The sequence below is a fragment of the Astyanax mexicanus genome, chromosome 8 (genome assembly GCF_023375975.1).
Source record: "Astyanax mexicanus isolate ESR-SI-001 chromosome 8, AstMex3_surface, whole genome shotgun sequence".
NCBI classification, from domain to species: Eukaryota; Metazoa; Chordata; class Actinopteri; order Characiformes; family Acestrorhamphidae; genus Astyanax; species Astyanax mexicanus.
In genome coordinates, this window is record NC_064415.1 from 10,152,339 (window position 1) to 10,176,789 (window position 24,451).

The 24,451-nt window shown below is 39.5% G+C and overlaps 1 protein-coding gene across 1 annotated transcript in view; it reads left to right on the forward strand.

Moving 5' to 3' along the window:
- Nucleotides 1–3,935: 3,935 nt before the first annotated feature.
- LOC103027885 (cadherin-2) overlaps nucleotides 3,936–24,451 on the forward strand; it is a 230,153-nt gene continuing 209,637 nt past the window's right edge. Inside the window, exons 1-2 of the mRNA XM_049482738.1 lie at nucleotides 3,936–4,157; nucleotides 13,049–13,157. Of these exons, the coding sequence (XP_049338695.1) occupies nucleotides 4,098–4,157; nucleotides 13,049–13,157 (169 nt within the window). The 5' untranslated portion in view covers nucleotides 3,936–4,097. The remainder of the gene's footprint in view (nucleotides 4,158–13,048; nucleotides 13,158–24,451) is intronic.

Sequence of the window (24,451 nt, forward strand, 5' to 3'; positions counted from 1 at the left end):
GTGGCTGTGGATGGTGATCCAGTCTATGCGGTAGAACGACTGCTGGACTCCAGACGGAGAGGGGGAGCCCTGGAGTACCTGGTGGACTGGAGGGGTTACGGACCTGAGGAAAGGAGCTGGGTGCCAGCGAAGGATGTTCTGGACCCTCTAATGGTGGAGGACTTTCATCGGTCTCATCCGTCTCGTCCGGCTCCACGCCCCAGAGGTCGCCCCAGGAAGAGGTCTCCGGTTCCTCGACGGAGTAGACGTCATGGTTCGGTTTCTGCCCTTTCTTCCAGTTCCGTCCGCGGCTCCAGGAGAGGTCGTCCAAGGTCCAGGGTTCCCGTCCGTTCCGATTCTGCTTCTGCATTGCCTGTCCAGGACGCCACTGGGGGGGAGGAGGTGGTTTCCTTGCATCGTCCTCGTCCTTCGGCTCCTTCGGACTCTTTGGAGGGGGGAACTGTCACGCCGCCTCGTTCTCCTTCCACACTACCGGACTCCATTTCCCAGATTCCCGTTGATTATGACACCAACAGTATCCGTTCTACTTCACCCAATCACATTTCGCTCCGACGCTCTGATTCACCTGTGTTCTGAGTTAGTTCCGGTTCATACCCATCTAGCTCCGGTATTTAAGTCCGCAGTATGTAAACAAACTCCGCGAGGTATTGTTAACTGATGTTGCATACTAAGCGTTCTCCTATCGTTTCTCGTTTTGGCTTTATGGTTACGACTCTCTTTTTGGATTATTGGTTTATGTCTTTTGTCTTGCCCTTATTGGATTTATTGTATGGTTGGACTGATACTCGGCTACGAACTCGGACTGTACTTTCGACTACGTCTTTGGTTTTCGGTGAGATCTTTGTTTGCCTGGCTTTACTGTTTCTTGTTATACTGCCTGTTAATAAACCTGTTTGCTTATTTTACTCGGCTTGCGTCACTCCTCACTACCTGGCGTTACAATGGCAATGGTCAAAGCCAGATCTGCACCAAGAGCTCTTAGAGCTTCCAGTACGGCTCGGCTCGAACCTCCATCCCTCAAAACACACAGAAAACAGACATCCAGACTCTTCTCTGTGCTGGCACCAAGGTGGTGGAATGAACTTCCACTGGATGTCAGAACAGCAGAGTCACTCGCGGTCTTCAAACGTCGACTGAAGACACATCTTTAAAAAAAAAAAAAAAGGTTCCTAGGATTCTAAACATGACTAAGTTCTATGTATCTCTATGTAGTCTACAAACTAGCTTTGGATATCTGAAGTAACTTTGAAGCACTGTTGTAAGTCGCTCTGGATAAGGGTGTCTGCTAAATACCGTAAATGTAAATGTAAATGTTTTACCAAATTGAAAAACCTCTGGAAAACAGTCATCAAAACAAGCTGAACTGCTTAACTTTTTGCACCAGGAGTAAAGGCATACAGTTATCCAAAAGCAGTGTGTAAGACTGGTGGAGGAGAACATGCCAAGATGCACCTGGGTTCATAGCACCTCTAATAGAGAGACATCCTCTCATCATGAAGAAGAAGAAAGAAACACAACGTTTTAATCCCAGCTAACAGACATGTGTACTAACCAGCTTCACACTGAAAGTGATGAGGGGAGAGAGAGCGCCATCTACCCACTCTGACTCTCTCTCTGACTCTGGCTGCTGATGGCGAAGCAGCATGATACAGGATTTTAACTCACGATATCTGGGCTATAGTGTCAGTGTCTTAGAACAGTATTTACATTTATTTCTATGTGAAAATCTGGAATGTAGTTATATTTGGATGTAGGCGCTTTCTGAATTATGTAGTTCACTATAGGCAAAGTACAGGTATTTGAGTATTTGAGTTTCAGCTACGTCAGACGTCAGTGTTTTATTTCTTAAAACACTGAAAACTTTCAGATCTTTTCAGAAATCATGTTTTTATGTGGACAACTCTGACAAAATTCCTAAAAAAAGATTAGCATAAATGCAGCCTAAGTTGATTTCTGAGTGAAGTAAAGTATTATTAATCATTTGTTTAATTACATTGACAGTTTTTTTCAGTAAGGCACTGTCACTCCACTGCAGACATCTGCCGGCTGCATATTTCTGCCTCTTTTGACAATCTGTTTGCTAATGAAGCAAATCAGCTACTCTCCCATATAAAATACAGCCTTTTAAGGTACTGTATAACATTTTTGGATGAGACACGCCAGTGCTGCTGGAGTTTTAAACACCTTAATGTCACTGCTGGACTGAGTACAGCCCACCAACCAGAGATATCCAGCCAAACAGTGGCCTGTGGGCAAAAGTTTAAAACCTAATTGCAATTAATGCATTTATGTTTTCGGTTTTAGCTTCACCCCTGTATAATGTACAGCCCTTTATATTCTTAGTCCCTACTGTTTGAAAGTGTTTGAAAGTGCCCTGTCTATCTTGTCATCTTGTGATAACTCCCCTTTAAGAAAGTGATTTAAATAAATCAATTCAACATTTTCTGCAACTCTAAGCTCAAATGCCAATATTTACTAAAATTGCCCATCTCGTATTGCCATAACAGAGAGCGTTTTCCATCAAAAGAACTCTGGTTCTTGAACCAGTTTCATTCAGGCTTGTAAGAACCGTGGTGCTCTTCGGCGAACCAATCCGTTTTTCCACCAGTTTAAGTCAAACCGTGAAAATGTCACTTTATAAGTCATCAACAGAGGGCGCTGCACAGTGGCGGTGCTCCTGTACATACAGACACACCCACAGACGTCGTCACGGTATGTGCTGAAGAACCTAGTATTCTTCGGTTCCCACCACGAAGAAATGCTCGTGGTTCCAGAACCTACGTTTAAAATTAGGTTCCTAAACCAGAGCGGTGGAAAAGCAGTAAGTGTGGAAACATTAGATGACAGCTTAGCGCATCTTGCAACATTTTCTCAGTCATTGTCTATGCTTCTTTAGTGTTGCAGTGTTAATTATCATCATTCTGAACAGATTTCGCTCATTCAAACAGCCCGAAAATGTTTTTAAAAAGCTCAGTTTTAACGCTCTACTTACTAAAAAAATGTTAGTGTGAGTTTAAATTGGGCTCAGGCTTATACTGACAGTTTATGGGGTGGGGTCGGCTTGGGTTGGATTTTTTTGGACCTGATCTAATGCTGCCTTTAAGTCCTCCTCGGAAATTCCTACCTATAAGTTTGAAGGTCGTAATTACGATCTGACATGTATTTGGGGATTTTTTGATCAGGCGTAAATGGACGCTATTAGGAAAATCCTTTTGTTTATACTTTTGGTATATTATCATACAATAAAACATGAGGTTCATTTTGCCCTAGTCCAAGAGAATGAAGTGAATAAAAAAAAAATATATATATATCTGTGCATAAAATAAATGTATGTGCACGAGGCAACACTTCTGGATATTTTTAATTAGCTTTTTTTACTATTGCTAATACGCTCAAAGTTTTTATCGTTTACTGTAGGAGCAGGATCCATACTGGCAGCCGCCATGACCTCTTGTTACTGACACGCTGATAAATACTGATAAAAGTTTGTGCTGGCATTCATGTGCTCAACATAATCAACATAATGTCCTCAACCTTCTGCCTTTTGAATCAGCATTTTACATTTCATTACCATATCATTTATAAAATCGGTTGGATGGAGGAATGAAACAGTGTTTTACTTCTATTTGCAGTAACTGCTTTTTAATTTAACATCATGTTCATGTTCTATTAGTTTTACTGTTTCGTCTACGTTGATCAATGTTGATTCAACGTTTATCCAACGTTAAAATGCCAGCTGGGATAATTTGAATGAGAAGGTGTGGCCAAACTTTTTTTAAGGCAAAGTCAGTGAGGATGAAAAAAGGCAAAGCAAGCAGAGAGGAGTGTGGGGGGGTTTGCCAATAGGGGGAGGCAGTGAGAGAGCTTCAGCCCTGCTCTGTGTGTGCGTGTGTGTTATGTGTGTGTGTGTGTGTGTGTGTGTGTGTAGTTGCTCTGTCCTCTAGCTGAGTTGCAGCTTCAGTACCAGTGAGGAGGAGCGCAGAGCTGAGCGCGAGCCGCTTCATGGTGCTGCCTGACTCCGTTCTCTCCGCGCTTTTCGCCCAGACCGACCCAAACGGATATTTATCCCGGATTTCACCGCACGAGAAGGTCCATCCATGTCCCTCACCGTGGGCCGGGGTTCGCTTCTGCTCTTCCTGCTGCTGTCAGCCCTGCAGGTAAAGCGCGCGGAGCCACGCTGAGCTCGGGCTCGAGCTCCACTGCTGCTGATGATTCTGCTGATTCTTCCATAGGCAGCGATATACGCACGGGAATTTGTTGTGTTTAAAACGGCCGAGGCGTGTCAGACAGTTTTAATATTTCCTCTACGGCGAGATATCTTCACTCTCTATCCCGTGAACGTGTAACTTTGTGTCGGTGTGCTTTCGTGCCTCGTCCCAGGCGTTTTAAGTGCCCCCACATACAGCGTGTGCAGGCAGAGCTCCGTAGGCTGCTGGCTTATTATATACAGCTCTGTTAAACATTTTTAAAAAGAGAGCAGCACTTCAGTTTCTGAATCAGTTTATCTGATTTTGCTATTTATAGGTATATGTTTGAGTATGTTTCAAACTACAAACATCATTTTTGCCAAATTCTAAATATAAATATTATTATTTAGAGCATTTACAGTGTTTGCAGAGAATGAGAAATGGCTGAAATAACAAAAAAAAAAAACCTCAGATAATGCAAATAAAACAAGTTCATATTCATAAAGTTTTAAGAGTTCTGAAATCAATATTTGGTGGTTATCACAGTTTTCAAGCATTTTGGCATGTTCTCCTCCACCAGTCTTACACGCTGGTTTTGGATAACTTTATGCCACCCACTGCTGGTGCAAAAATTCAAGCAGTTCAGTTTGGTTTGATGGCTTTTGATCATCCATCTCCCTCTTGATTATATTCCAGAGGTTTTTAATTTGGTAAAAATCAAAGAAACTCATTCAGAGCTGTATAGTAGATAGAGTGGTCTGCAGGCTGCTGGGACTGTTTGCTGGACTGATGATAGTGGTGGTGCTGGGTGATGTTTAGAGTAGAAAATGTGAGCCACTGTGGATTATCCGTGAGTTGCATGGGTTTAAAAAGAAAAGAAGGAGAAAAACTCTTTGATATACTCTTCGAAAAAGAAGGTACCTACCATCAAATCAATAGGGCGGCACACCTCAAGGCTATATCTTCAGCACCCTTAGATTTTGGGGGCATACATATTTGCACTATACTCCTTTTCAGTTGTTCCAGTTGTTTTTCCCCTACTTTTTTAAGAAAGGTATAGTTGGAATTAATGTACTAATACAGGACCATTTTCGTCTGATAAGTATAGTTACATACTTTTCTTAGGGTCTCCATGAATTCTTATAAATAAAGCAGACTTGTTTGTCCATGTTTTCTATGTTTTCCAGTAGTTTCAGGGATATTTAAACTAGAATTTAAGCTCGAACACCAGGGCTTTTTCTTTCTAAATCTGGTTAATCTTGCAGTAGATTGTTTTATAAGCTCTCAGGCTAAGTGGTACAATGTTGAGAGAAAAAGGAAATTTAGGTCAAGCAGAGATGTGTCCAGCTGAGTGGGCTAGTGCAAGCTTTTTTTCTTAGGCTCCTTGGATTTTCTTTAAGAGTCTCAGTTTGTCCTCTAGACCAGTGTGATTCTCAGACTGTGGTGCATGGATCGGTGGTGCTACGCAAAGCATCCCAAGGTGGTAGGCTGGATGACCTCAGAAATATGAATATTCATTGGTTAAAATCACAAAATATGCAAAACTAACTGTTTACCAAGTAATTTACTGGTCTTCTACCAGTGGCTCTCAAACTGTGGTACTTGTACCAAAAGTGGTATGCAAAGTATCCCAAGATGGTACACTAGATGACCTTAAAAATATGAATTTTATAACTATTTAAACCTGTAAAGAGTAAATGTACTTATTTGTAAAATTATCTGGAAAGCATAAACCCTGCACTAGAACCATGTGAAATGCCACAAAATACGCAAAACCAACTGTTTACCAAGTAATTTTCTAGTTTTTTTGGGTACTTTGATTTTCTTTAAGAGCCTCAGTTTGTCCTCTAGACTAGTGGTTCTTAAACTGTGGTGCTAATTGTACCAATGGTAGTATGCAAAGCATCCCACGGTGGTACACAGGATGACCTCAGAAATATATCTGTACTTATTTGTAAATTATCTGAAACACATAGGTGGGAAAATACACTAAACCAACCGATTATCGAATAATTAGAATTATCGTAGAAAGTAAATTGTTACTTAGAGTCTTAGTTTGCCCTATAGGCTAGTGGTTCTCGAACTGTGGTGCTTGTACCATGGGTTTAATCCGTTTGTAGATGCTGTATGTAAGCCCTACAATTTATTTAGCAAGTCATTTTTCTAAACCAGTGGTTCTTATACTGTGGAACTTGTATTACTTGTGGTACGCAAACCATCCCAAGATAGTATGTCAGATGACTTTAGTACATTTGCTGATGGCACCAATTTATTAAGGACTGGAATCTAGGAAGTATTTCATCAGTTCTTCACTCTCATAACTACAGTACTATACATATTACTATCAGTTTCATGGGCCCTACAATAGAACCCTGATGAACTCCACAATTAATAGCAATTAGTGAATGAATAAACTTGGGTTCATTAGGATGTCGTGAAGACACTGTATATCACTACATTGCCTTGTTCTCCTGTTTTTTTCCTTTGTTATTTCCCACAGTAGGCATATTGTGTTGACCAGAAACAATAATCAATGCCTTATCATTGATCACACATTGAGCATTCTTAATATATGTTGATACAATGTAAAGGCCACCACCCGTGTTGTACATAATCGCACACTGATAGAGCATACAGCTCTGGAAAAACTTAAGTTTCTGAATAGTTTTTCTGATTTAGCTATTTATAAGTATATGTTTGATTAAAATGAACATTGTTTTTTTATTCTATAAACTACGGACAACATTTCTCCCAAATTCCAAATAAAATATTGTCATTTAGAGCATTTATTTGCAGAAAATGAGAAGTGGAAATAATAAAGAAATAATAAAAAAGATACAGAGCTTTTAAACCTCAAATAATGCAAAGAAAACAAGTTCATATTCATAAAGTTTTAAGAGTTTAGAAATCAATATTTGGTGGAATAACCCTGGTTTTTAATCACAGTTTTCAAGCATTTTGGCATCATGTTCTCCTCCACCAGTCTTACACATTGCTTTTGGATAACTTTATGCTGCTTTACTCCTGGTGCAAAAATTCAAGCAGTTCAGTTTGGTTTGATGGCTTGTGATCATCCATCTTCCTCTTGATTATATTCCAGAGGTTTTTCAATTTGGTAAAATCAAAGAAACTCATAATTTTTAAGCGGCCTCATTTTTTTCCAAAGCTGTATATCATGATATTTTCACAATAATTTGACACAATGTATGCATTAAATCGTCTAATTTAAGAGGACTTTTAATAAACTCCAGTTTATCAGAGTTCACTGTAGGAAACATTGTGTCCAGAGCAGATCTGGAGTCTTATCTTTGAGCAGGAGGTATAAAATCAGTGCTTTCATCAGTATATATGATATATAATTGGTAATATATTGTATTTAGATGTTTGAACTTTTGTGAAATCTGGTTATTTAAGGTCAGGAGACCATGCTGCGGGGAAGATCCAGTTATTTTACTGTTATCAGAGTTCACTGTAGGAAACATTGTGTCCAGAGCAGTTCTGGAGTCTTATCTTTGAGCAGTGTGTTAATAATACTATAATAATACACTGACAGAGCATATATCATTATATTTTCACAATATTTTGACACAATTTATGCATTAAATCGTCCAACTGAGCAGGATGTTTATACTCCCTATAATGAAATGTAGGATTGGGTCTGTTTAAATGCTTATTAAAGTATTTTATTGATATAAGAACAAGAACATTTATCACAATACAATAGAATATCATCACATTGTGTTTGATATTAAAGGTAATATTTGATCTACTGGCAGTGCTTGATCTAAGAAGTTTGAGAAACTGAAACTGAAGGAACTGCAGTTCATCAGAGTTCACTGTAGGAAACATTGTGTTTAGAGCAGTTCTGGAGTCTTATCTTTGAGCAGAAGGTAGAAAATCAGTGTTTCTATCAATATATATGATATAAAATTGGTAATATATTGTATTTAGATCTCTGAACTTTTGTTAAATCTTGTTATTTAAGGTCAGAAGACCACACTGAAGGGAAGATCCAGTTATTTTAGTCCTCGGCTCACCGTGTGTCATATCTCTCTTCTCGTTTCTTCTTCCTCCTCCTGTGTGAAGTCTAAGCGAGCGTGTCGGGGCTGTTTGGCCGTGTGTGTTCGGTGTATCCTGTGTAATGTGTGCTGTTAATTCAGCAATAACCAGCCTTTTGTTCTCCCCCCCTTTCATTGAAATTCCGCTGATTGAAAGAGGCAAGTGGCACGAATACCCATAATGCCGTCATGCTCTGGAACTCGCATTCTTTTGGGGGGCTGCACAAAGGAAGCTGGATTAAGACCTGGTGGGTGCTGGTGGGGGTCGATGCGGGGGGGTGGGGGTGACGTTTGGTTGGGTTTTGGAGGGAATGGCGAGGTTTGAGAGAGAGAGAGTGCAGTTTGGGACACATGGATTTGGACTGAATGCAGAAACTTAAAACTTAAAACTACGACTAAGAGGTTAATCGTATTAATTTGATTAATTGAATTACTGTTTTAGTGTATTAATGATTTTAAAAATAGTATAATAAAGATTGTACATCTTCACATATAGAATACATACATGTATAGCTACATACATATAGAGGGAATCTCAGTAAACATTAACTTTTGTTAAAAACCTGTCAAGAACTTTTTTATGTGGAAGTGATTTTCATATTTTACACTTTTCCTAATCTGAAATACAAAGAGGTTATATTTGCACCATGTTTAATATAGAAACTGCATGTGATTAGAAGGGGTCTGCTTACTATTCACAAAAAATATATATATATTTAAATTAAATGTAAAGAAAAAAAAAGTTTAAAAGGTGCTGTAATCGTAATCGTAAATCTCACATATAAAATCTGCAAAAATTAAGACGGCAACAATTTACAAGGTACAAAAGGAGATACAAGGTTTATGCATCATGGCTACAATAGCCAAGTCCTGTAGTTATGAGAGTTTTACAGAACTGAATTTGGCCCCATAGAGACCCATTCATTTAAAGAGTGAGCTACTATAACACAGAAAGTTTCATGCCAGTTTAGATACTCTAAATTGATCTGGTGTGTGTGTATCTGTGCGAATTTGTGTATATTTGTATATATGTATTACTTTTAATGGAAGTCAGTGTAAAAAACAGTTTATTTCAGGTAATTTAGGAGATTTTTTTATTGGTTCATTCATCAAGAAATGTTGAGACAGTGTAAATTTATGTAGTAAACTAAAAATCGGCAAAAATTAAAATTGGCAACAATTTACAAGGTACAAAAGGAGATACAAGGTTTATGCATGATGGCTACAATAGCCAAGTTTTGTAGTTATGAGAGTTTTATAGAACAGAAGTTTGGCCCCATAGAGACCCATTCATTTAAAGGGGAGCTACTATAAGCAAGTTTCATGCCAATTTAGATACTCTAAATTGATCTGGTGTGTGTGTATCTGTGCGAATTTGTGTATATTTGTATATATGTATTACTTTTAATGGAAGTCAGTGTAAAAAACAGTTTATTTCAGGTAATTTAGAAGACTTTTTATTGGTTCATTCATCAAGAAATGTTGAGACAGTGTAAATTTATGTAGTAAACTAAAAATCGGCAAAAATTAAAATTGGCAACAATTTACAAGGTACAAAAGGAGATACAAGGTTTATGCGTGATGGCTACAATAGCCAAGTTCTGTGGTTTTAAGAGTTTATAGAACTCTTGGAAGTTTGGCCCCATAGAGACCCATTCATTTAAAGGGGAGCTACTACAACACAGCAAGTTTCATGCCTCTACTCCTCGCCTGCCGCACGTCTCCAGATGCACGGAGGGGTGCTGTCAGACGCCACATGAGCATCACGCTATTAAATGATTCTTAATGACATTTAAGGATCAGTCATTCGCACATCAGGCAGACACTTTAATAATTAATATGTAAATGCAGACATGCCTCCCTCAGATGATGACTGGGGGTGCTGAGAGTGTGACAGGCGCACATGCTCGGCAGGTCTGGAGGGACCGGAGCTGTTCATGATATTTAAAAGTCTGCTGCGGTTGGCTGTAGAGACGATGACACGTGCAGTAGTGAACAGATTCAGTGGGCGTGGGTGTTTAATAGCTGGGGATGTTCTGAAATGGGGATTCTGGGCCAGTGTTGATATCCCATATGTTTCAGATACATGCTGATATCAGCATTAAATAAAAGCCAGTAAGTGGGGCTTAATATATCTGGCTCAGCATCACGGAAACAAACACAGTGAAATGGATCTGCTGGTATTTTAGTGCAGATATTCTTCTTTAGGGGCTGAAATCCCATCTGAAATCCCATTATTTAGTTTTTCTCAGTGTTCAGGGTTCTTCTTCATACTCTTAATCCCGTCCAGATTGTAGTTTTACGATTTAGGCATCACCTACATGCGCTGCGTCTTTCTATACAAATTGGTTTGTATAATATTGTCAGTTTGGCTGGTTGCCTTTCCAAGTATTGAGCCAAATTCCCCTCAAATTCATTTTATTTCTGGGTTAATCTACAGCTACAGCAGATACAGGAATCACCAGCAAAATCTGTTGTGTCTATACTGTTGTGTAGCGCATACACAAAAAGTCTTGTGGTTCTCTTTCATACTTTTACATGATATTACATATTACATGAAACAGGTGGCACAGTGGATTGGTGGTTAGCATGTTCACGCTGATCTTAACGATAGGGTCTTGGGTTCAAGTCCCTATCTGGATGCAGTTTCCAGGTTCTCTCCTGGTCCTGCCTGAAAGTCTGAACCAATGTTCTCATGTTTGTTACACTCAATAAAAAGCGCTTCTTCAAAATGACTCGTTTACTGCTTTATTTCTCAGTTTTTACAGCAGAAACGCATGTTCTGAACTATAAATCAGTGTCTGAGGAGAGCTCTGTGTAATCTCTGAGTATCCCCGTGGCTGTGTTTACACCAGCTCAGAGCTTGATATCAGCACATAAGCTAGTAAACCTTGTTTTGAATCATTGATTCGAATTTGCACTCGATTCCTGAATCAATTCACTCAGTTAAGCGACTCTACACTCAAGCCATTGTGTAAGTTCCTCAAAGCGTCCAAACACCACACGGATCACATGATAAATCAGAAAATATGAAATATTATATATGTGTCCTGGCCTGCAAGTCATAATTTGGTATTGTGACAACACTACTCGTGTGTAATGCTTGTGTAGATGTAAAAAAGATGTATATCTGAAAAAGAAAACCAGTTGCTTGTTTATAATTAAGTGAAATGTCTTATTTTCTTTGGAGTAAAATTGGCAACAATTTACAAGGTACAAAGGCAGATACAAGGTTTATGCATGATGGCTACAATAGCCAAGTTCTGTGGTTATGAGAGTTTTACATAATGGAAGTTGGCCCCATAAAGACCCATTCATTTAAAGGGAAACTACTATAACACAGCCAGTTTCATGCCAATTTAGATACTCTAAATTGATCTGGTGTGTGTATCTGTGCGAATTTGTGTATTTTTGTGTATATGTATTACTTTTAATGGATGTCAGTGTAAAAAAACTGTTTATTTCTTTTCACAGACAATTTAGGAGAATTTTTATTGGTTCATTCATCAAAAAATTGCTAGGACAGTGTAAGGGACAGTTTGTGCATTAAATTTATGTAGTAAACCAAAAATCGCCAAAAATTAAGACGGCAACAATTTACAAGGTACAAAAGGAGATACAAGGTTTATGCGTGATGGCTACTATAGCCAAGTTCTGTTGTTATGGGAGCTTTACAGAAATGAAATATGGCCCCATAAAGACCCATTCATTTAAAGGGGAAATGTCTTATTTTCTTTGGAGTATTTATGGCTGCTCTTTTACCAAGCAAAAATAGTTTTTTTCAGTATAATACTTGATTGATGAAGTTTTCAATAGCTGCAGCCCTCAATGCGATGGGGATTCTTAAACGATATATTGTGCAACCCTACTCTGGACCAAGCTAGTAGATGTGAAATCCTCTAATAGTGCTTTTCCACCAAAAGAACTCTGGTTCTTAAACCGGTTCTATTTGGGCTTATAAGAACCTTGGTGCTTTTCAGTGAACCAGCTCACATTTCCACAAGTTTTAGTAGAACCGCAAAAAACAAAAGAAGGTTCTGAACCGGCACTGAACTGGTTCAAAATTAGGTTCCACATTGGTAGAAAAGCACTGGCTGTAAGAGAGTTTCTCAAACTGCAGCTATGATTTGTCTCGGTGGTTCTTCTTCTTGTCTGGGCTCAATATTTCCTCAAAAGCTGTTTAGGGAGATCGCTCAAAGCTTAATGTAATTGCCGCACACTTCCTCACACACACTCGATCACTCAGAGCCGAGTAAACAATGTACACACTCTGTTACCTGCTAGAGATCGTAATGAGAAGTGCCATTCAAATCAGTGAGCCCAAAGTGTTGAATAAGCTTTTATCCTCCAGAACAATATAACCTATCCTTCACTCTCGCCCTCGCCCGTTCGGAATGATTATCCTGATATTCCTGATCGCTCTGAGCGTTTCTGAGCGTGCGGGAGTGTGAGGCGTGCGAGGCGGCGGGAGCTCGCTGCCGATCGATCACTGGCTTCAGCACTGGCTCAGGCCTCAGTCAGGAACAAACGGCTCCTGTTCTGGCCTTCCTGCCACGCTTCCCAGCAGAACACTTAACCTCGCCGGCCTCATTACCCTAATTGCACTGGCTGTCCTGCTATAAAACAGGTGCTGCCTTTGTGCATGCTTGGATATGTGGATATGTGTGTGTGTGGGGGGAGGGTGGGTGTGTGTGTGTGTGTGTGTGGGGTGATAGGGTAAAGGCTAAGGATTGGGGAATGTTAATTGTGGGCTGATGAGTCACTCTGTGTGTGTGTGTGTTTGTGTGTGTGTGTTGTCTGCAGGCTGGCACTGATGGCAGAGGCACCCCGCTGTGCAGGCCGGGATTCGCTGAAGATGTGTACGACGCTCCGCTGCCCGAGAAACTACCGGAGGGACAGCCGCTGCTCACCGGTAAAGACGTTTACCTTGGCCTGTTCTGTGTTTGAGTGTGTGTGTGTAGGCCTGTCATGCTAAAAAAAAAATTACAAATGCTATTTAGTCCCAAAAATTATTGAGATAAACGATATTGTTGGCATTTTTAGACCACTAATTTGGCACTATTAAAATGAAAACATAATATTATAACAAAGCTGCCCGACAGCATGACGTTCAGCCCCGGTCTGTTCAAGCTGGCTCGCGTTGAACCGGCATAAAGACCCTGCCTTAGCCTTTGAGAGATAATGAATATCTGATGGTGAATAAAAGTTAAGCAACTAGAGCCGTCCTGGGCCTTTACTACTGTATGTTTCTTTAAGTTTGTCTTCTGTGTTGATAGAGGCCATTTTTCCTAATAAAGGTAGGTTTTGTAACTTGATGATATCACGATTATTAAAATAATTGAGGTCATGTCTAATTATATAACGATAATTCTATAATGTAGTTATTGTGACAGGCTTATGTGTGTGTGTTTTTGTATGATGGCATGTGTGTAAAGGTATAAGTGTGTGGGTGGGCACAGCTGATGGATGTATGGGTCCCCTGGCTGGCGACCACTGTCGATGCTGATGTTGTAACCTGGTTGAATGTAGTTTTTTGTCTGGACAGTGTCTAACGGTGATGAAAATTTTATATAAAACAGTATAAAAGAAAGAATAGTGTCAGTGACGGCTGATGTTTATATGTTGTTGGTTTAAGTCTAAGTTTTTCTAAGTTTAAGTCTTGCAAAAGTCACATTCCATTGTCACATTAACATGATAAGTCAATGCTTAGGCATGGAGACCAAACCCAACATCTTCCAATGATCAAAGGTCTCAAAAGTATTAAAATTCATTACTCTGTAGGTAGAAGCATACTGTAGATACTAGTGTTTAAAATACTTCTGTAGAAGTTGAAAAAGTATCAACTCAAGCTTTTTACTCTTTAAGTAAAAGTGTAAAAGTACTGGTTTCAAAACTACTTAAAGTATACATGTAAAAGTAAAGTAGGAAGAAAAAAGTCAACATTAAGAACAAAAGTTTATAGTGCAATAGCGCTTAAATTCTAGTTCTAGTGACATTTTTCAGACTATAAGGCACACCTCCTTTAGTTTAAGCACCGAGGCTGTGTGCAGCAGCATTAGCATTAGCCGCTAACTGCAGCGCTAGCTCTTTTGCCTTTTAGAGGTGAGAATTTTGAAACATTTCTCTGTTAAATCAAGCTACGTAGTACGAACTGCTAGCTGATAGCACCCAGGCTAACCAGAACACACAAGGTTCCTTTATGTAGTGCCGTCGCTTAGCATTTACTAGTGTTAAGCGCTGCTAACCGTGGCTAGCTCTCCTGCTAACCGTGCTAAAGTGCTTTACTTACCAACATAACAATTTTTCAGGAGAGAAAGATTACTTTTTCTCCTGATTACTGTGCGACACCTTTGTTCCTTACTAGTGTTGCTTAAAATGCACCTTATAATCCGGTGTGCCTTATGTAAGAAAATATAGAACAGAAAAAATAAACGTTCTCTTATAGTGCGTCTTAAAGTCCGTAAAAAAATACAGTGATTGATTTTTTTTCTACTGCCTAATTTTAAGATCAAGGCCCTTTAAACAGGATTAGCATTACTTTTGCCAGGCCCAGAGAATCTGCAGCATTTGCATTATATATATATATATATCTATACAGTGTGAGGTCGTGTTTTATATTATATTTATTCTGTGTAATTAAATTATTTAAAGATTAGCGAGGAATTAATTCCAGAATAAACCACCGCAAACCCCGCTACACAAACGGCTTTACTGGAGCGTCTAAAACGTGCACTGTGTAGCATTATTAATACAGAAACTGTCAATTCAATCAAACCGTGATATAAATATTTCTGTTTAAAACACCCACCGCTGCCACCTGCTCTGTTTATCACAGTCATACAGGCTGAACTGGTTAATACTGTTAATTAGCCGTGACCATAAAACCACTGGTTACTGTTGGCACCTGTAAGTAGTATGCTACGATGAAATGTATTGGCGTGGTCACGTTGCATAAACTTGGTTTATGTAAGTGGTAATAAAGTAATAAAAAAAGGTTCATAATTTGGTTTTGCGACATGACGCTGCTTTACGTTATTAATTACCTTATTACTTTACTTTATTAAAGTCATGAGAGCTGAACAATGGAGAAGCATTGTTCTTTTGAAAAAAATAGCTACCGCATCTACCTTGTTTGTTTTTATTTGATACATATTTATTACTGCACTAAAAGGTAGTAATTCTCATTTTGGTTTGGTTTAATGTCACTTTGAAATAAAGTTGGAAAAATGTAAGCAATTATATTATTTTGTCATATTTTTCGAACAATAACTGAAAACATTCTTAAAGCAGCACTAGGTAGAATTCTCTTGATTTTTGATCTTTTTAAAGAAGTAAAATTACAGCTTGAAACTCACTGCAGCGCTGCATTGAGGTGTAATAGGGGGAACAGCGGTGCTCTCGTGTCTGTGCCGGCGCTCCTCTGAGCTCAAACCAGACGAGAACTGCGACCTGCTTTCCGACCTTTAGTTCTAACAGTTCTAACTCAAGGACTACTGGTTCATTCTTTACAAACTAACATACAGACACTAGGCACTGGCACTGGCACTAGGTGTACCAGTGAGGCCCTCCACATGTGTGTGTGTGGTATTGTGCCCCTCATTACTGGTAGTGTATCAAAGAAAAAAAGAAAAAAACGTACACACAGAGAAAAGAAGGAAACTATCAGTTTCATGTTTCATTGTGTGTTTTTAGCGTGTTTGGTGGACATGTGTTCTGGTTGTTCAGAAGGTGCTGTGGTCTGGCAGGAGCACAGAGTGTTTTAAGAGTGTGTGTGTGTATGTAAGTGTGTGTATAAGTGTGTGTATTAGTGTGTGTGAGTGTATCTCCCAGCTCCATGTGTGTGGCTGTTCTCTATGGTGGGTGAAAACAAGCTTCAGACATATTTAAACAATTAGCTGCGCTGTTATGTGGGCTTAAAAGCCATGTTGTTTGGTTTGTATGCCAATAAACGTCCAAATCTGGAGGGCTTTAGCTCTGCTTCTAATCATGGACTCGCACAAAGACTTTTTTGAAGGGTCTTTTTTTTTTTTTTTTCGTTGTTGTTGCTGAATTTCCACTTTCTTGAATTCGCTGCCAGAAAGAAAAACAATGGAAATCTGAGGGAAGGCTGAGGGAAAGCGGACTGGGCGAGTTTGTTGTTGTGAGTAAAGCAGTCTGTTTTAATTGCTGGCAGTTAGAGGAGGAATCTGCTCCCTTTACCTTCATATGGAAATCAGGCCCGGATTGGGTTGACTAACTAACATGAATTAATGCATTAGTTACCATGAATAAGACATGAGGTGTTACACTTTAACAATGCTTAGGTAATTATAGGTTAATTAAACACGGAACAACAGCATTAAATAATGTTACTTTCACACAGAGGTGAAAAGTAACAAATTACATTTACTCACATTACTGTAATTAAGTAGATTTTATGAGTAATTTGTAATTTTTAAAGTAGTTTTTGAAATAGGTCATTTTACTTTTACTCAAGTTCATTTTGACACAAGTAATTTACTTTCGCTACATTGGAAAACTCCCCGTAACTGAGTAACAAGTGAAATGCTGGGGGAAAAAAAACGAATTGTCTGCATAAAAAATAATTAAGTTTTGTTCTCCATGGCAGCGCAGCTGAACGTTCCCCAGGTTTTTACTACGGTTAGCGGGAGAGACGCTGTGTGAATCAGCTGTGCTTGGGGCAACCAGTGTTCTGCGAGTTATGCTACCCATCGATATGTGCTTTTTACGGCACTACGCATGCGCCAACCAACATTCTTTTTGTTTGTTTTCATGTTTTTAATGATATTTCCTTAATAAATTTCCTTAATACATATTTAATGATTATTAAATGCATAGCTGCAGTACTCAAGCAAACGACAAGAAGACTAACTAATGCAGTTGTTGCTTGTTTACCCAACATTAATAAAGTATATGATTATTTTATGTTCATCTTAACTTGATTAATGATACATTTGTAATGTAAAAGTAACATTAATTAATGCTGTAGTTCTGTGTTTAATTAAGCCTTTAATTACCTGAGCATTGTTAATGTGTTGTGTCTTATTCATGGTAACTAATGCATTAATTCATGTTAGTTAGTCAACACTTAAAGTGTTACCCCAGTCTGGTTGGAGCGAGGGCTGAGGAAGGCTGAGGAGGGCTGTGGAAGGCGGTGGTCCGGCGGCTCCGGAGGCCCCCGGGCTCGGTTCTGTCCTGGGAGAGTTGAGAATCGAGAGCCGGGAGCCGGGAGTGCAGCACCTCTACGTTGGCCGTAATTGTTGGGCTGCTTGTTGACATGAAAGCAGATGAAAGCCGAGGTAGCGAGCGGGATCAGCAGTAGCGGGAGAAGTGGGCCGGCGGTGGAGAGGTCGCTCTTCCTCCTTTGCTGCTGAATAGCACCCCTTCACAGCACATCACAGGATGACTCCGCTCGCTTTGTAGAATCGGTTAGTCGCTGTCCGACGCCTCCACATCGCTCTAGTCTTCCTGACCCCAGAGGAAAACATCTCGCCGTGAAAACGCTGCTCAGTGCTCTGGGCTCGGCGTGCTCGGCGATGTGCACAATAGACAAGTGAGATTTTAAAAAGCAGTTATTGTGAGGGGTTTTGATTATTTGATTTGGGCATTTTGTTCTCATGTACCATCTGTTCTGCTCGTTCTCAGTAGGTACGGGTACAGCTAATGATTATCTCTAGATTGGATTAATCTGACAGTTCATCTACTTATCAGCCTGAAGGGGCTAGAAAGCTGTGTGTGGTTGGACGATATGATATAATATGATTTGTATCACAATACAGGGGATACAAAAAAGCAATAATACACTTGAGGTTTGTGCTATAACATGTAATATTGGCACTGCTGTGCTGCGTTCTTAGACACGAGTGTTGTAGATCAGCACAGCAGTGCCGATATTACACATTATAGCATGAACCTCGAGTTTATTATTGCGATTATCCCACATTTCCATTACCACTGTTTATTAAAAAGATTTAGAGTTAAAGAGGAGGAGAAAATATGATCTGTTTGAGTGTTATAAACACTCCGCAAGTTAAAATAGTTCCATTGCTGCTCTGTTTGTAGCTGTGCTGTTTGGTTTGTAAGCGCTGCATCGTTGCTAGGTTACCTGTATGTGGCGGACTAATACATGGAGAGCTTCGGTTACAGTGCATTACCGGCTGATAACGGCACTTATAGAGCGCCTCTTAGCCAATCACATTGCAGGGTTGGAACTAACTGTGGTGTAATTAAAATTATTTTGTAAGCAAGAAGATATACTTACATTGGAAGCCAGTATAAAGAGTGTATTGGTCTATTGTTTTGTTTATGATAGCAATATTATAATATAAATATCAGAATTGATCTGTCAGTGCATTGTGCACATCTTGATCACAACACTCAAAACCAGATAATAGTATAAAATATGATGAAATGTGCTCTTCATTGTCTAAACAACCAATATTTATTAGATTACCCACAGAAATGTTTCGCATTTCCACTTAATTAAGCTGATTAAGCCTAATTAACATCTGATATTTTAATTCACTCACTCTCTCTCCCTGCCTCTCGCTCTCGCTCTTTATATAAAAGCCTTCAAATGTTAAATAAATCAAACAGATAGATAAATATTTTAAACATGACCTCATTCAGCGTGTTCTGACAGTCAGATGAGGAAATACAGTGTAGCCTAACATCCATCCTGCTGTGTTTAAAATCAAACGGCTTATTCTGCATGTTGATGACTTCTGTTTTTACATTCAAGAATTAAATTCTAGTGTTTTATTTTCTACTGAAAAAAAAAAATGAAAATATATGCAAGTCCAGCTTTATTTGCCCATAACAGTGCATGAAGTGCGCCAGTACCCAGGTTCTTATAAGATAGTCTGTTTATTCAGTGGCCATCTTTTTTACCACCACCAGGCAGTTATTACCAGTCACACAAAGGCAGGCTCTGATCTCTATGAATAGGAGAGACCATGTCCAGAAGTATTGAAGACTGCAGGTCAAATTTCTGTTAGAAAATCATTGAAAAATGCATGATTTTTCCACTCGTTCTGGCTACTGCGCTTGCACAGATCTCCATATAGAGTGGGGTCATAGTTCCATATCTGTAAACAGACGCCATGCTAATTAGGGCTGTGTATTGGCATGAATTTGGGGATTCTGTACAATATTGATCGATATTGATATTTTCTTACACACCTAATGCTGAGCTTTACGAGAGCTCCCATTCATATTTCATATACCAGTGACTCCTCTCATTTTGCCGGTACGTACCAATATGTCTTCATGTTCTGGCCCAAAGTCTTTTAAAAATACAGGATCCTGATGTCCCTAGTCTGGAACATGCCTTTTAAGACCTTACAGATGGTCAAAGTACCATTAATTACGTATTATATAGGTTCAAGTTATAAAGCAATATTGAATTATCTGCCATTGTGCTGTATTTAAAAATATGAAGCTACTGTATTTTATGGACTATTAGGCGAACCAGATTCTAAGGTGCACTATCAATGAACGTCTATTTTGTAGTTAATTTACATACAAAAGGCGCACTTGATTATAATTCATTTTAAGGGACACTAGTAAGGAACAAGGGTGTCGCCATGTCTCTCTTTTAATTCATTTCTTTCAAAGTCAAACAAGCACTGGATGTTAATTTACACAGATTTCTTTCTTGAAATTGTTTATTTGGGTGATTAAAGTACTTCCAATTACTTACAGTAAGCTTAGATTTCCAGTATTTTATTGCAGTTAGCAGCAGCGCTAGCCGTGGTTAGCAGCAGCACTAGCCATGGTTAGCAGCGCTTAGCGCTAGTAAGTGCCACCCGACAGTGCTACACTGAGGAACCCTGAGTGTTCCTGTAACCTAGGACGCTTTCAGCTAGCAGTTTGTCACGTATACTCACCTCTGAATGACGAAAGAGCTAGCACTGCGGTTAGCGGCTAATGCTAATACTGCTCCAGCCTTGGTGGTGGAGAAACTTCACTGAAACTCCTTTATAACGCTGTACTTCAGCATTATAGAGTGGCTTTACTGCTCCTTACAACCTGACTGGTAATTCATTGTGCAAATGTACACACACAGCATGTCTAATCCCTGCAGAGAAGTATTGCCAATAGAATAGGACTCTTTTGAGCTGATAAACAAAAAAGAAACTACTGGCACCATTACTGCCACTACCAATAATGCCAGGTGTGAACTAGACCCCCCAGAATTGAGCTGTGGAGCAGTTGTGGAACTGTGTTCCCTGGAATGATGATGGAGCCCCATATACTCCAAATCTAATGTCCTCACAAGCTTACAGATCTTAGACCTAAAAAAGAAAGCTCTAGCAGAAAGCTCTAAACAGCCATGCACACATTTGCTACTTTCACCACCTCCAGAACCCAAATGGCCGCTATTGGTGATTGGTCCTCACGCTGGTGAAGCTACAGCTGCAGGAGGTGGAGCTGCACTTTCTCACAGTTGTAAACGAGCATCAGAGTGAAGCTCGTAAAGCAGCTGCTTCTCTAAAAACACGTCCCTGGGTCAGCCGGTGCACTGCGACCAAATGCCAGCCCCTCAGAGAGCCCTCACCCCGGTGCGAGCTCTGCTTTTGATTAGCGCCCACTTCCACACCGGGGTGATCCTCCCGGCCGAGAGGGCGTGTCCTCGGCGAGCTGTCGAGAGCAGGAACCTGCGGGTGCTCCGCTCTACGAAGCTGCTGTGGGATTTCACACGTCCTGCACAGAAGTCGCAGCTAGCAGAGAGTGTGAGGTAGTCACGGTGGAGTGACTGGGTGAGTGACACTGGGAGGGTGTGGGGGAGGGGTGGAGAGAGATAGAGAGAGAGAACGAGAGAGACCATCATGCTCTGTTCCATTTCCCTCAGATTTTGGATGTCAGAGTTTTCATCATTCCATTTATTTATACATTCACATATCAGCTATCAGTGTTTATCAGTGTTAGCATTGTCCCAAATTAGCACTGTTTGAGATGCCAGTAAACTAGATAAATAATGCATTATGCTGTATTTTGCAATTTTAAACAGCATGTAAACATCTCCACTGGTAGAAGTTGGACAGTACAGTGTTTACGACTGATTTAATGGGACACTAATCAATAGAAAGAAGAAAAAAAATGCATAACTGTATAATACTACAGCTTCATTAGTTCAATTTTCTGCTCTTTTTGAGGATAAAAACAAAAATAGAACCTTTGTAATTCAATTTTTCATTTTTTTGTTTTTAATTTCTGCATCTCGCAATCAGAATTTAAGGAAAAAAAAAAAGGTTTATTTTTCCACTTTGTAACAAAAGTAAATTTTACTGTCATTGGATTTTGTTAGAAGATGCAAAAATGAAAAAATCTGAATTTGGAGAGAAGATTTATTTTTTTCAGAAATTTTATGTGCAAAAGGCATAAAAATACATTTAAATGGAAAATAAATAAAATGTTACACATCTGTTTTTAGATTTCATCTCAAATTGTTTGAAATTCGAACCAATAAACTTTACACTTACTGGCTTTCATCTGTTTTTCCAATGTTTCTTTTTTCTTCTTTTATTGTTGCCTTTTGCTATCAAGAATTTAAGAAAAAAAAAGAGAAATCGTCTTTTGATTTTCTAATTTTTCCAATTTTGTAACATTTAACAAAAACCTGATGGTATAATCCAGCTTAATTTAGTTACTAGGTGCAAAAATTAGGAACAAAAAATAGGAAACATCCTAAATTTAAAATTAATCTAAAATTAATTTTCTGAAATTCTAATTGCAAGGTGCAGAAATTAAAAACTAAAAATAAATCCATGAAATGGATCCAAAAATGGATGAAAGCATTAATAATGCATTAGCGGGTTTTTTTCAGAGGTGAAATTAGATGAACCTATATCTTTTACACTATATTAAATAATAATAAAAAGTAATAATAATTAAGTTTTGTACATATTGTATATTCAAATTTATCCCTATTTTAATTCACTATCTTGAATTCAGAACTCGGGGTTGGTGAAGACCTGTTGGCGCTTTCCAGTTCAAATCTCTTACCAGTAACTAAGAAATTCCAACATCTGAGCTCAGATGGAACGAAGCATTCGGGAATGGGGGAGGGGAGTGATGTAGGTCAAAGGTCACAATTTGCTTTCTCTGTCCTTTTTAACCCAGACCACTCCCCCTCTATTCGCTCTCTACCAGCGTCCAAACACTTTGGCCTCAGTCAGAAGCTCTGGACCACTGGTAGCCAATGTTCTCATCACCCTCTCAACCCATTATTACCCATAGTTCCCAGGAGAAAGTGCTGGTCTGGGGTCAGTTTCTGTCTTATGTGAGCTGAAGTAGTTAATTACGTGGACAGGGTGGACCTGATCCAAGATCTACGCCCAGTGACACTTGATGATAATTATAGAAGCATGTCTTTATCCCCCTCACCCAACCTTCGCGTGTGCTCTGGGCAGTAGCGTCAGCGTAGCGCTCCGGAGCGATGCTAGCGATGCTCTCTCAGCCCAACAGGGATGCTAGCAGCCAGAGGCCATGCTAATGAAACAGCGTCCGCTAATGACGGACCCCTGCAGGGCCCAGCTTTTACACACAGCGGCCAGAGAAGCATCCTGCTGCAGTGTGCACACGCTCACTCTGCTCATTTTCCTCACTTTCCTCACAAAAATATTTTTTTTTCCACCCATTTAAATCTATTTTTTTTTTTTTTTCATTTCTGCCTTTTGCACAAAAAAAATCAGGAAAAAAATACTAATAATATTTTTACTGATTGCTGGACCTTTTAAAGTAACATTTTAACATAATATTTGCATGCTCTTCTGTAATTCATTGCATATAAAAAAATCATACATAATTCATAATCAACAATTAAAAAAACAATCAAAAAGTCAAAACTGGCTGATATGCATTACAAGAGAATTTCCATTGATACATTTCAACTTTCATAATAAAAACACATTATAGGGGTCTCTGAGTGGTGTCGCTATGATCAGGAGATCGCTGGTTTGAATCCTATTCATGCAGCTTGCCATCAGCTGCCGGAGCCCTGAGAGAGCACAATTGGCCTTGCTCTCTCTCTTTGGGTGGGTACAGTAGATGGTGCTCTTTCCTCTTGTCACTCCAAAGGGTGATGCTGATCAGCACAAGGCTGCGTCTGTGAGCTGATGTATCAGAACCGAGTCGCTGCACTTTTTCTCCGAGCGTTAGCGCTGTGATGCTACTCAGTAATGCAGCATCATCAGCAGCAGTTCAGAAAGAGGCGGAGTCTGACTTTACATGTAACGGAGGAGGCATATGTTAGTCTTCACCCTCCTGGTGTTGGGAAATTGGAGATATAAATTAGAAAAAAATATAAATAAAATATATACATATTGTAAGATTGTGAGATGAGTGTCTTGTTCACACTCCTTGCTTTGAATGATTAAACTGCTTAAAAAAAGTCTTGTGAGGTCTTCTGGTTCTATTTGTGCTGTGATATTTCCAAAAACCTGCTCTGTAAGCATTTTCCTCACGCTGTTCCGAGAGTGCAGACACCTTGTCTGAGGTGTGTGTATATGTGTGTGTGTGTGTGTATGTGTGTGTGTGTGTGTGTGTTCTGAAGTCGTGGCTGTTTCATTTTTCCTCGTGCAGCAGGCTGTAGCTGCGTGAGGTGGGATTAATAGCGTGCCAGGCTGGTCTGAGGAGGGGGGGGGGGGGGCTGGACACATTCATTACTTTGCTTAATTGCAGCCTGAAGGCCGTAAATAATGAGTGAAATAACTCTGGAGCTGCAGTTGGTTTGGAGTTGGTACCTGGGCCTCCGTGCTCATCAGGAGGGCTGGCGCTGACGGAGCGGGCGGGAGAAGTGTCACACGTGTGCGAGGAGCACGTTGCCGGGCGGCTCCGTGGTGCAGGATTTTAGCGGTGAGGTGGTGCGATGCCAAAATCAGACGACCTCATCTCACTAATGCAGCGAACGCTTTTAATAGTGTCTCTGATTAAAAATTAACCCATTCAACCCTAAATACCTGCACACTGTTCCATACCTTCACTTCTACCTCACAAACTACATAACGTTTTATTCAGTTTTATATTATAGACACTGAACAATTCATAGTGGGTACTGTATACGTCTTAGTGGATTATAAATAATAATTTAGAGTGGGTACTGTGTAATTAATTGTAGTAAAAAAAAATAATTACTCATAGTGGATAATAAATAATAACTCATAGTGGGTACTGTGTAATTCTTAGTGAATTATAAATAATAAT